The sequence below is a fragment of the Pelophylax lessonae genome, assembly GCF_965119305.1.
Source record: "Pelophylax lessonae genome assembly, chromosome: 13".
NCBI classification, from domain to species: Eukaryota; Metazoa; Chordata; class Amphibia; order Anura; family Ranidae; genus Pelophylax; species Pelophylax lessonae.
Genome location: NC_138780.1, coordinates 72,330,093 through 72,343,505, shown reverse-complemented (window position 1 = coordinate 72,343,505; position 13,413 = coordinate 72,330,093). Strand labels below are relative to the sequence as shown.

Genomic DNA, 13,413 nt, shown 5'->3' with positions numbered 1-13,413 from the left:
ATTTATGATACATTTGGAAGAACTTTTTGCACTGAAGAAAATCTAATTTGGACTTTCATGTCACTTATTGATAAACTTGAATTTATTTTGATTTATGATAGCATTATTGTCTTATTCTTTTTATGTCACTTATTTGATATTTATTATCCGTTTATAGCTCTAGCACCTTACCTCATTTGGATCACTATTACCATCCACATTATTTGCACATTACTTTATTGCACTTTGATACATGAATTTATAATTATATTTGTAGTTATTCATCTTGGATATTTGCACATTTGTATTACTCACAGTTTACAGTTTTTTTTATACTATATATATGTAATTTTTATGAACAATTTTTATGAATATTTATTTGCAATACCCACTGTTCGTTCAGATTGTTAGCAAGCGCTGTAGATAGCCCTAACTATAAGGACTATTTTTTCCAATATCACACCCTTCACACTACTGCTGCTTCATCTCTGGAATTCATTATATATACTTATTTATTTATTAATACTAGGCGCGTGGAGTACACTTTCTTTTAAGTGTTACTTTCTATTCAGCTTAAATGGGCTGAAGGTGTTACCGGTAACCATGGAAGACCAACATCAGGTCCAACGCCTGAAAAACCTGCTACAGATAATTTGTTGCACACTAGAGATAGCTAGTATTAGAGGAAGAGATTTGTGTTAATGTGGGACCTTGGCCCAATGGAGGGGAACAGCTATCACCCCGTTTTGCTGGTTTTCATCGGTGCTGTCCGCATCTTGCCATTAAGTGAGGGGATTCCCTGTGGGGTATTTTCCACAATGGATGTGGAATAAGAGGGCCCAGGAAATAATCCACTATAACCCAGGTATTGACCAATGTCTTGTCGTCTCTGGAGAAGCAGACAGTGATGAGCAGACATGCTTCTTGCGTTCTCAGTGGAAATGGTGGATGGAAGTGCATCAGCCCAAAGGCATCTTAAACCATCCAAGCATCAAGGTTGCATGTGAAAATCCGCCAAATTCAAAATAGTTACTATTAGTGGAGACATTTACAGAGGTGGATAACACTGGGTGACGCAAACATCCACATGTAAAAACAGGAAATCATCACAATTTCAGTCCTACCTTATCCATGCTGCAGGTTCCCAGTGGGGACTAAACTTGACCACTCACGGTGGGCATATCCCTAAAGGGGTCTTCATGGTCTGGGTCCCTTAGGAATTAACAACAACCCTGGACATATATAGCACCCTGTGGCAAACTACACTCACTGTACCAAGTGCCAAGGTAAGCACCAAATGCAAGATCCAATGCCTAAAGCAAATGTTACAGGCTGGCTTCACTGATGCGGGGTCCAGGTAAGATTCCCAAGATGTACTTTTAAGGCAGCTGATCTGTAAACTCCCAGTGAGCCATAAAGCAAAAGGCAATTGAATCTTGATAGAAGTGTAACTTAAAGTAGTGAAGAAAAGTAAAAATGATTGGTGTAGATTATCTCCAGAGGAATATAGGTCATGACCAAAGGACACTAGCAAAAAATAGAGTCACATTGTTAATGTGGGATTTATTAAGGTGGGGGGGGGGGGGGGTTAGTGTTCCCACGAAAGCCAGTGTTCAATCACCTGAAGGTAGTGGTTCCATATTAACCCATGGTCAAAGACTACAGATCCTGTTTCTTGTACTGTAAGATATGATTTTTTTTTTTTATTCACTTGCAATGTGGCTTTGAACTTGCTAGAAATTTTGAGATACTCTAGAGTCCATTCTCTAACACAATCCCAACCTCCTTGCATGTCCTAGCACTCTCCTCTTTTTTGAGTGTCTAATTACACTCAAAGCAGGCTTAGCTTCTTCGCCCCTCTGATCATAACCTGTTACATAGCTGGAGAGGAACAAAGGGGACTGCCAACATTAAATCCAAGATTGCAGTGCACAGCAGCAGCCTCAGTTAATTTGGATGTTTATACAAGGAAGGATTAACAGGTAAATAACACACATAAAAATATTTCACATTTTATGCAGATATAACATTATAAGGAAATGTTTGTTAAAATGAATAGTCTGACATGGTCCCTTTAAATCATCCTTGGGGCCTCAAACGCATTGGTTTTAGTGCAGAGAGGATCTGTAGAAATGTATGGGTAAGCTAAAGCTCCACAGGGTGTACAGGCTAAGCAAAGTCTCCAGATGAGTTTGTATCATGATGAGCAAATTGTCTATGTACAGAATCAAGGAGATTTCCCTGGGGTAAAAAAGCCCAGGCACTCAGGGCCTAAAGATGTTTTACCTTCTAGAACACTAAGCTAATGCTGAAAATTTTTGCTTTCTGTGCAGAGGGGCAAAGACAAGGGGAGGACCTTTTGTTTAGGGTATAAGCCCTGTTAAAGGCAGAGCTTATATACCCCAGAGGCCTACTGTGTCTCCCAATGAACATTCAGAGAAATGAACTTAACAGACATCAGGAACTTAACAGACATCACGACATTACGTACAATTGAATCAGAGTTAAAAATCCTTCTTCAAATTAAAATTTAACTTGCGCACCAACCAATTCATTTTACTAATCTTAACTGATTGGTTGCAATAGGTCACTTATCTTAGAACACTGCTCCTTGCATTGTTGAGTTTAGATTACTGCACATTACAAGCCATCATTGAACTTTGCACTGCCTTAGCAGAATTGTGTGAATGTGAAATAAACACACACACACACAGTATCTCACAAAAGTGAGTACACCCATCACATTTCTGTAAATATTTTATTATATCTTTTCATGTGACAATACTGAAGAAATGACACTTTGCTACAATATAAAGTAGTGAGTGTACAGCTTGTATAACCGTGTAAATTTGCTGTCCCCTCAAAATAACGCAACACACAGCCATTAATGTCTAAACCGCTGGCAACAAAAGTGAGTACACCCCTAAGTGAAAATGTCCAAATTGGATCCAAAATGTCAATATTTTGTGTGGCCACCATTATTTTCCAGCACTGCCTTAACCCTCTTGGTCATGGAGTTCACCAGAGCTTCACAGGTTGCCACTGGAGTCCTCTTCCACTCCTCCATGACGACATCACGGAGCTGGTGGATGTTAGAGACCTTGCGCTCCGCCACTTTCCGTTTGAGGATGCCCCACAGATGCTCAATAAGGTTTAGCTCTGCTTCTTTAGCAAGGCAGTGGTCGTCTGAGGGGTGTTTAAGGTCGTTATGTTGGAATACTGCCCTGCGGCCCAGTCTCCGAAGGGAGGGGATCATGCTCTGCTTCAGTATGTCACAGTACATGTTGGCATTCATGGTTCCCTCAATGAACTGTAGCTGCCCAGTGCCGGCAGCACTCATGCAGCCCCAGACCATGACACTCCCACCACCATGCTTGACTGTACTTAAGACACACTTGTCTTTGTACTCCTCACCTGGTTGCTGCCATAAGCGCTCAACACCATCTGAACCAAATAAGTTTTATCTTGGTCTCCTCAGACCACAGGACATGGTTCCAGTAATCTATGTCCTTAGTCTGCTTGTCTTCAGCAAACTGTTTGCAGGCTTTCTTGTGCATCATCTTTAGAAGAGGCTTCCGTCTGGGACGACAGTCATGCAGACCAATTTGTGTGCGGTGTATAGTCTGAACACTGATAGACTAACCCCCCACCCCTTCAACCTCTGCAGCAATGCTGGCAGCACTCATATGTCTATTTCCCAAAGACAACCTCTGGATTTGATGCAGAGTACGTGCACTCAACCTCTTTGTTCGACCATGGTGAGGCCTGTTCTCAGTGGAACCTGTCCTGTTAAACCGCTGTATTCTCTTGGCCACCGTGCTGCAGCTCAGTTTCAGGGTCTAGGCCATCTCTATGTAGAGCAACAATTCTTTTTTTCAGATCCTCTGAGAGTTCTTTGCCATTAGGGGGCCATGTTTAACTTCCAGTGACCAGTATGAGAGAGGGAGAGCGATAACACCAAATTTAACACACCTGCTCCACATTCACACCTGAGACCTTGTAACACTAACGAGTCAAATAACACCAGGGAGGGAAAATGGCTAACTGGGCCCAATTTGAACATTTTCACTTAGGGGTGTGCTCACTGTTGTTGCCAGCGGTTTAGACATTAATGGCTGTGTGTTGAGTTATTTTGAAGGGACAGCAAATTTACACGGTTATACAAGCTATAAACTCACTACTTTACATTGTAGCAAAGTGTCATTTCTTCAGTGTTGTCGCATGAAAAGATACAATAAAATATTTACAAAAATGTGAGGGTGTGTGTGTGTGTGTGTGTATAAAAAGACAGAAGCACTTGGCTGTGTGTACCCGAGAAGCTAGTGTAATCAGGGGTACTTAGGCCACTGTTGTTCTCTTTCCAGGTAATAGGAAACTGCCTTCACTACTATCAGAACTCTCAGATTTTGCAAGTGGGGTCTACTGTTTTGGGGAATCTGGCCACAAGGTCCCTTGTCCTTATTTAAAATTGATTATTTGTGTAGATTATGCAGGGCAGACTAGAATGTATTTTATTTTTTTGATATCTGTGGAAAAACTGTTTATGTTGTATGTGATACTGGAAATTAAATACAAGATGGCTGAGGGCTGTTTGAAATTGTAAACTGCTAATGCACAAGACCCTGACTTGAGACTGTCCATGCTAAAATAATGCAAAAGCAAAGCTATAAACATTACAATGTATGTGGGCCAATATACACTTACTGTATGTTGGATATAATCCATGCATACACAGCTGCGCACAGAGCACTGACCATGGAAAAGGCAAATACTCAAGATGGCCATGGCCAGAAATGCTAGGGGAGTGCTTTTCAAAGTGATTTCTCAACAAAATAAAGCATGGAGACATGGATGAATGGGAAGTTTGCTTTAAATAATAAAAATGAATTAAATAGGGATTTTGGTTTGTGGTGCCCAGATACAGTGAAGATCCGCTTCAAGTCTAAGGTCAAAACCATGATAGAAATGTTAAGCCACTGTACACATTTTGAAAACTGTTACCCAGTCTAAGGCACACACTTTTTATTATAACTCAAAATATATTTTTAACCTACTTCAACTGCAAGCAAGCAGCCTACTCGTGTACTATTCTGAATTTAGAAAATAAGATAAACTGTGCCCAGTATAGGGGCACTTGCTCCTATGTTTCAATGTGGCACTCAGGGGGACTGTTTTAGGTGTGCTTGGATGTTGAAGACCTTTGACCTAAACAAAAAGGACAGTGGGAATCTAGTGCCAATTTCTTTCCTACTATTGTTTCTGTCATCTCATCTCACTTCTCGCATCTGCACTCAGCAACACAATTAGTTTCTTGTCTGGTTTTAACCTTTTACAACACAAAGTCTCCTTCCTCCTAGCTGCTATAAATATTTAAAGGGATGAATTAAGGCAGAGGCTGGGCATGCACAATATTAAAAAAAAAAATGGATTTTTGTAAAATCTTACCGTAAAATCCTTTTCTCTTAGCTCATCGACAGACGTAGTCCTCGGTGATACACCACCTTCGGGTTATGTTACCTCCGCAGGAGCAGGACTAGACAGGAAATTAAAAAGCTCTGGCCACACCCTAGGGGCAGTCCCAGAGGGTATATCCTCTCTCTCTCTGCCTCAGCAAATCAGTTATGTGAAAAAGCAGTGCTTAGAGAATTTAACCCAACCCAACTCCAAAACAGAGGGGCGGGGACTACGTCTGTCGATGAGCTAAGAGAAAAGGATTTTACGGTAAGATTTTACAAAAATCCATTTTTCTCTAGCGCTCATCGACAGACGTAGTCCTCGGTGATACACCACCTTCGGGACGTCCCAGAGCAGTATCACAACTGAGGGGTGGGAAAATGGAAATCAAATCCCAATCTAGAAGGCCCAACCGGTGCCAACTAGAAGTTTACAATGCTCATCCTTAATGATGAGACTCAACCAAAAAAAGAGAAAACAATTTTTTTTTTTTTTTTTTTTCAAACAGAAAAAAACCCTCGAGGTAGACCACCGGTCTCCTCAAATTGCGGCCTGCAAAACCTTGCGGCCAAATGAGGCATCCGCCGATGCCGTCACATCAATTTTATAGAATTTTGTAAAGGTATGTACCGACGACCAGGTGGCCGCCTTACATACCTGGACCACTGACGCCTGATGGCGAAAGGCCCAGGAAGTACTGAGCGCTCGAGTGGAGTGCGCCCTAACAGGGAACGGAGGACTCTGACCCTTAATAGAATAAGCCTGTACCACCGTTTGTCTAATCCATTTGGCAATGGTCGCGGCAGATGCAGGCAAACCCTTTCTGGGGCCATCCGTGATCACAAAAAGTGAATCCGTCTTACGGAATGATTCCGTAGCTTTCAGGTATACCCTGATTGCCCGAACCACATCTAAGGAATGCAACGCATGTTCCCGATGATGCTTGGGCTGAGGACACAAGGAAGGTAGTACAATATCTTCATTCAGATGAAAATCTGAAACCACCTTGGGAAGAAAAGATGGCTTAGGATGAAGTACTACCTTATCCCTATGAATCACTAGGTATGGTGACTGGCATGATAATGCAGCCAGTTCTGACACCCTGCGAGCAGAAGTAATAGCCACCAAAAAGGCCACCTTCTGGGATAGAGTAAGCAAGGGAATCTCCCTGATGTTTTCAAAGGGAGGTTTCTGTAGAACCGACAAAACCAAATTAAGATCCCAGGGCGGTAAGGGCGCGCGGACTGGAGGAGCCAGGTGCCGCACCCCCTGGATGAAATTCCGCACCAAGGATTTGGTAGCTAAAGGCTTCTGAAAGAAGATTGCTAATGCTGAAACTTGACCCTTGATGGTGCTCAAGGCTAGCTTCTGCTCAACCCCTTGTTGCAAAAAGGTCAATATTCGAGTCACCGAATAGGTACGTGGAGGAAATCCTAAAGATTCGCACCACGCAATATAAGTCTTCCATGTGTGATAATAGACTTTGCTGGAAGTCGCTTTCCTTGCTTTAATAAGGGTAGGAATGACTGAAGTAGACAAACCTCTGTCCTTCAGTACTTGGGTCTCAATGGCCAGGCCATTAAAACCAGCGACTGTAAAGCACGAAGGTAAATTGGTCCTTGAGACCACAGACACTCCCTGAGACGAAGTTCCCACGGAACGTCTGCGACTAACATGTCCAAGTCGGCCAGGCCGGCTTGAGGAGGCCAGCCTAGAATTTCTAGGACCACTGGCGCTGATTGGATCTGAACCAGGCGTCCCTAGAGCTATCTGGCCCAGACCATCCGAGAAAGTCTGGTCGTTTTCTGTTCCCACACATTTATCAGATACCTGATAGTTATCAGGAAAGGTGATCTTTTCTGGTTGAACCTCAGGGACCGAAGTCACCCGACTAGAGGCTACTTGGCCTATCTGGTCAACCAGATCCGATTCCTGTGAGGTATCGGGACTACTGGAGGAGTCTTGCCTTTCCCGCTAGTACCAGCCGGGCGCCCTTTATGGGCGGTAAAGAAAGGTCCTCGCTTGTTGCGAGGTCCCTTAGCTTTTGCAGCCTGTGGCAAAAAAGTGCTCTTGCCCCCAGTGGCATCCTTAATGATTTCATCTAGGTTGGCTCCAAATAGACGATTCCCCTGAAAGGGGAGATTGGTCAAGGTCTTTTTGGAACCTAGGTCAGCTGACCAGCATTTTAACCACAGCACACGTCTGAGGATCACTGCTAACTTAGATGCATGCCCTAATAAGGGAGTAGTGTCCAAGGCTGCGTCACAGATAAACCGTAGCCCTTGTATGATCTGTTCCATCAAATCAGATGTCTCCTGGGGAATATCTTTTCCCCTAAGATCTTGGCGTACCATTTTCGCCCATTCCGTAAGTGTCTGGAAAACTAGACCAATAACGATTACTGGTCTAAATGCTGACCCTATCAGAGAAAAGATAGTGCGGGACTCTGCTTCTATCTTTCGATCCACCGGATCCTTAAAGGACGAAGTGTCCTCCACTGGAATAACCGTGGCTTTATTCAGCCTGGAAATAGGCGGATCCACGACTGGTGGTACCGTCCATTTCTTAATGATGGATTCCTCAAACGGATAGCGTCTAGCAATACGCTTGGAAATAGTAAAGGTACGTTTAGAATGCTCCCATTCTCCTTTAATCTGATTACCAAAACATTTAGGTACAGGAAAAGCCTTCGCCGTCTTGATGGGCTTATTAGTCCCAAAAGGCCTCTCTGTTTCAGTTGCCTCTGCCGGTAAAGCCTCAAGTTTTAAGGTTTCTTGCACTGCCACAACTAGTGCGTCCACCAATGCTTCTTCCTGAATTATAGCAAGAGAAGAAGCGTCCTCCTCACTGTCTGAGGGGGCTTTACCTGGGATAACAGCCCTTGCAGAGGAACCTGCAACTGCCGTGACCATCTCTGAATCTGAGTCAGAGGTGTCAGATGGTATAGGGGTAGGCGGGGGTCGCTTCCTTGACCCCCGTCCCTGACAGGCCGCCTCCACCCGAGCCACCATAGACTCCAAAATTGCTGTAAATGACTCTATACTCTGTGCACCGGCGGGTCCCGAGGCCCCCTCGAGGGAAACAGGTGGGGGAATATGTGTGGCAGGGTCCATAATAACTCCAGTTACTTCCTGGATAATATAATTCAAAAGTAAAGAAAAAAACCTTTTTTTTTTTTTTTTTTCTTTTCTGACCCCCAGCGCCACAAAAAACCCCTTAGTGTTACCTGCTTAGGGATCCCTATCGATCGAGAGAGAGAGAGATAGACCCCCAGGCTCACCACTTGATGCTCAGAGTTAAACTGCAACAGCTTACCGCGCTGTCTTGACAAACAGGAAGTCTTTTGGCTGGCTGCCCAGGAAGAAAGGAGGCGGCTCCGCCCCTCTGCACGCCTTCCGGCGCCTCCCCCAAGCTCCACGAGGTGTAGGATCACCTCAAACATGGCCGCCCCCATGCTGGAGACACGAGGCTACGCCAAAATGGGCGGCTCGTGCGATCCAGCAAAAAAAATGGCGGCGGCCTAAACTGAATAGCGGTGTGCTGCAGGGCACACAACACTCTCTCTGCATGGGGATATGGCGTGGTTGGCGGTACCGGCCCTGGCGGACCGCGTGGCCGTTCGGGAGGCCTGCTAATAGCTGGAGATCTGATTTGGAAGGCAGTCTACATGTCCGTGGCTTCTGACTGGTAGGTAGCTTATACTTAACCCATAAGATTCCCAGAATGCCACAGATTACATCTTTAAAACATGTATACAATAGATTGTTAGCTCCCAAGCCAAGCCTCCTGGCTTTTGCACACATAAATCACACTCAAATTAGGAGGATTTGTGACATGTTATAGGATAGAAAGGACTCTTTCTTACCATACAGAGAGGGGCCCGCGTTCACCACAAGACCCGTCAGGGGGAAAAGGGGGAACATACTACTCACCATACCGGAACCAGGCGGGCACCAACTCCTGACAGTACCCCTCTCCACCGGGGCGGGAGGGCTGTCGACCGATACGGACGCCGTGACTCATGGTCTTTGGCGTTTCGGCGAGACGTTTAACTCGCGTGGACAGTCCTTTAATGGGACTTTGTCGCGGCCGACCCAGCGCGGAGCTATGGCCTGCACGCGCTCGTAGGCTGAACTGGGGTGACCACCGGATCTCAACATCCAGCCCGTCGCCCAGTTCAGCTTTCTTGCTTGAAGATCTCACAGGAACACTGGAGAAAAAAGCTGTCTAAAAAAATCCTTTAAGAAAAAATTCTTGCCAGGACCTAAGATCCCAGCAAGGTGTCTAGGTCCTTACTCCTAACTAGACAGAAAATAACTGATTTGCTGAGGCAGAGAGAGAGAGGATATACCCTCTGGGACTGCCCCTAGGGTGTGGCCAGAGCTTTTTAATTTCCTGTCTAGTCCTGCTCCTGCGGAGGTAACATAACCCGAAGGTGGTGTATCACCGAGGACTACGTCTGTCGATGAGCGCTAGAGAAAACTCGATTTAAGTATCTTGGTATATAAACACCCGGAAATACTAAAATCTGGCTCTTACATCTCATCTGTCTTTTCCATATCCCAGGGACGGCGCCATTCTCCTTTTGAATTCTTATGCCGTGCCACACGGTCAAGGTCAATTTGTTCACGCTCTTTTTTCCATTTCAGGTATTCAAGTTGATCCTGTACAAAGTCAAAAGAAAAGGACTGCTCACCTGACTTTTCAGCTTTGTGTGGGCACAATTTTAACTATACACACAAACACATTTAAATAAGCTGTCCATTCAATAAACTGTTTTGGGGAAGTATATATAACTAAGGATCAATTACGCATGTATGTCAAAAGTAAACTGGAACAGGTACATTCGAGCTAGTAACTCCTGTGTAATGCCTGGTGTGCCTCATGAACACAGCACTCAGCCTGGGGAGTCTCTGTAAACCTCCATGTAAATCAATGCAAAAAAGAGAAAGGCTAGTGCCATGGAAGTCGGCTAAAACATAATTTTATTATTGCAGGTGAACAGCAGTCAAAATATCCAATATATTTCGCCATGATTGAGGCCTGATGGCAGAAACGTGTTGGATATTATTTGACTGATGTTCAGCTGCAATAATAAAAAATATGTATGTCAAATATAAATATAGTGTGGGTGGATTAATTAAAACATGAGCAGCCAGAATCTGGAGATGTTATGCATGGAAACCAACCAGCTTTTAACTTTAATTTCCAAAGCTTACCTAACATAGAAAGTGACTGGTTGCCATGCACAGCTGGTCAAGGTTCTGTCTGTTCATGTTTTGATAAACTCCCCCCCCCCCCCAATTATTATTACACCTCACACTCCCTTTTCTGTAACCTATTCCAGCCAAAATGTAAATGAAAAATGTTTCTCTAACACAAAGGCCCCTTTCACACTTGTGCGACTTGTCCTGTGACTTGGGACTGCGAAGTCGCATGACAAGTCATACCCTATGATTTCCAGTGAGTACCATTCATACCTGTTCAATTTCAAGTCGCAGTGACTTCAAAGTAGTCCCTGCATTACTTTAGTCCTACTTTGATGCGACTTGAGGTCCATAGACCTCAAGATTACACAAGCATTGCTTCAAGTCGCATGACTTTCAGTATAAAGGATGAGTGAGACGTACTGAGGGTACCACTATTGCCACATCCCTAAAAGTATATATGAAAAAACAAAGAGAGGGATGAGAGGATCCCACAGCATACTGGGGTCTCTACAATCTCTCACATGGCACTGGGACTTTGAAGGCTAAAAATGGATTTTTGTAAAATCTTACCGTAAAATCCTTTTCTCTTAGCTCATTGACAGACGTAGTCCTTGGTGATTCAACACCCTCGGGTTATGCTGCCCTCCACAGGAGTAGGACTAGACAGGAAAGAAAATGCTCTGGCCACACCCTAGGGGCAGTCCCCGAGGGTATATCCTCTCTCTCTCTGCTACAGCAAATCAGTTATGTCACAAAGCAGTGTCTAGAGAATTTAACCCAACCCAACTCCAAAACAGAGGGGCGGGTACTACGTCTGTCAATGAGCTAAGAGAAAAGGATTTTACGGTAAGATTTTACAAAAATCCATTTTTCTCTATCGCTCATTGACAGACGTAGTCCTCGGTGATTCAACACCCTCGGGACGTCCCAAAGCAGTACCACAAATGAGGGGTGGGAAAATGGAAATCAAATCCAATCTAGAAGGCCCAACCGGTGCCAACTAGAAGTTTACAATGCTCATCCTCAGTGATGAAACTCAACAGAAATTTTTCAACAGAAAAAAACCCTTGAGGTAGACCACCGGTCTCCTCAAATTGCGGCCTGCAAAACCTTGCGGCCAAATGAGGCATCCGCCGATGCCATCACATCAATCTTATAAAATTTTGTAAAGGTATGTACCGACGACCAGGTGGCCGCCTTACATACCTGGACCACTGACACCTGATGGCGGAAGGCCCAGGAAGTACTGAGCGCTCGAGTGGAGTGCGCCTTAACAGGGAACGGAGGACTCCGACCCTTAATAGAATAAGCCTGTACCACCGTCTGTCTGATCCATTTGGAGATAGTCGCGGCAGATGCAGGCAACCCCTTTCTGGGGCCATCCGGGATCACAAAAAGTGAATCCGTCTTACGGAACGATTCCGTCGCCTTCAGGTATACCCTGATTGCCCGAACCACATCCAAGGAATGCAACGCATGTTCCCGAGGATGATTGGGCTGAGGACACAAGGAAGGTAGTACAATATCTTCATTCAGATGAAAATCTGAAACCACCTTTGGAAGAAAGGATGGCTTAGGATGAAGCACTACCTTATCCCTATAAATCACTAAGTATGGGGACTGGCATGATAATGCAGCCAGTTCTGACACCCTGCGTGCAGAAGTGAAAGCCACCAAGAAGGCTACCTTCTGGGATAAAGTAAGCAAGGGAATCTCCCTGATGTTTTCAAAGGGAGGTTTCTGTAGAACTGACAAAAACCAAATTAAGATCCCAGGGCGGTAAGGGCGCGCGGACTGGTGGAGCCAGGTGCCGCACCCCCTGGATGAAATTCCGCACCAAGGACTTGGTAGCTAAAGGTTTCTGAAAGAAGATAGCTAATGCTGAAACTTGACCTTTGATGGTGCTCAAGGCTAGTTTTCACTCAACTCCCTTTTGCAGAAAGGCCAATATTCGTGTCACCGAATAGGTACGTGAAGGAATCCCTAAAGATTCGCACCACGCGATATAAGTCTTCCATGTGCGATAATAGACCTTGCTGGAAGTCGCTTTCCTTGCTTTAATAAGGGTAGGAATAACTGAAGCTGACAACCCTCTGTCCTTCAGTACCTGGGTCTCAATGGCCAGGCCATTAAAACCAGCGACTGTAAAGCACGATGGAAGATTGGTCCTTGAGACCGCAGACACTCCCTGAGACGAAGTTCCCAAGGAACGTCCGCGACTAGCATGTCCAAGTCGGCCAGACCGGCTTGACGAGGCCAGCCTAGAATTTCTAGGACCACTGGCGCTGACTGGATCTGAACCAGGCGGCCCTAGAGCTATCTGGCCCCGACCATCCGACAAAGTCTGCTCGTTCTCTGTTCCCACACATTTATCAGACACCTGATTCCTGTCAGGAACGGTGATCTCTCCTGGTTGAACCTCAGGGACCGAAGTCACCTGGCTAGAGGCTTCTTGGTCTGTCTGTTCAACCGGATCCGATTCTTGTGGGGAACTGAGACTAATCTTTGGAAAAGGTAAAGAAAAAGATCTGTTCAGGGAACGGTAACTGCCGCTCCCTGTAGTACTTAAATGTTGGAAGGGAAGAATCGCACCGGTAGCAGTGATAGATGCTCGATCTAATGCCCTGAATACCGGTGAAGACAAACCTCAAACCGGGTGGGGGCGCACCTTCAGGCTGTGTAATCCTTTGCTTCAGGTTTGGCTGAGTCGGTCTTTTGTTTGTCCGACCAGCCCTTCTTGAACCCTCCTGGAGGAGCCTTGCCTTTCCCG

At 45.0% G+C, this 13,413-nt stretch overlaps 1 protein-coding gene across 1 annotated transcript in view; it reads right to left on the bottom strand.

Moving 5' to 3' along the window:
- The window catches only part of CCDC9B (coiled-coil domain containing 9B), a 364,648-nt gene that overhangs the window by 190,907 nt on the left and 160,328 nt on the right, over positions 1-13,413 (bottom strand). The window contains exon 9 of the mRNA XM_082275011.1: positions 9,973-10,097. Within this exon, the coding sequence (XP_082131137.1) occupies positions 9,973-10,097 (125 nt within the window). The remainder of the gene's footprint in view (positions 1-9,972; positions 10,098-13,413) is intronic.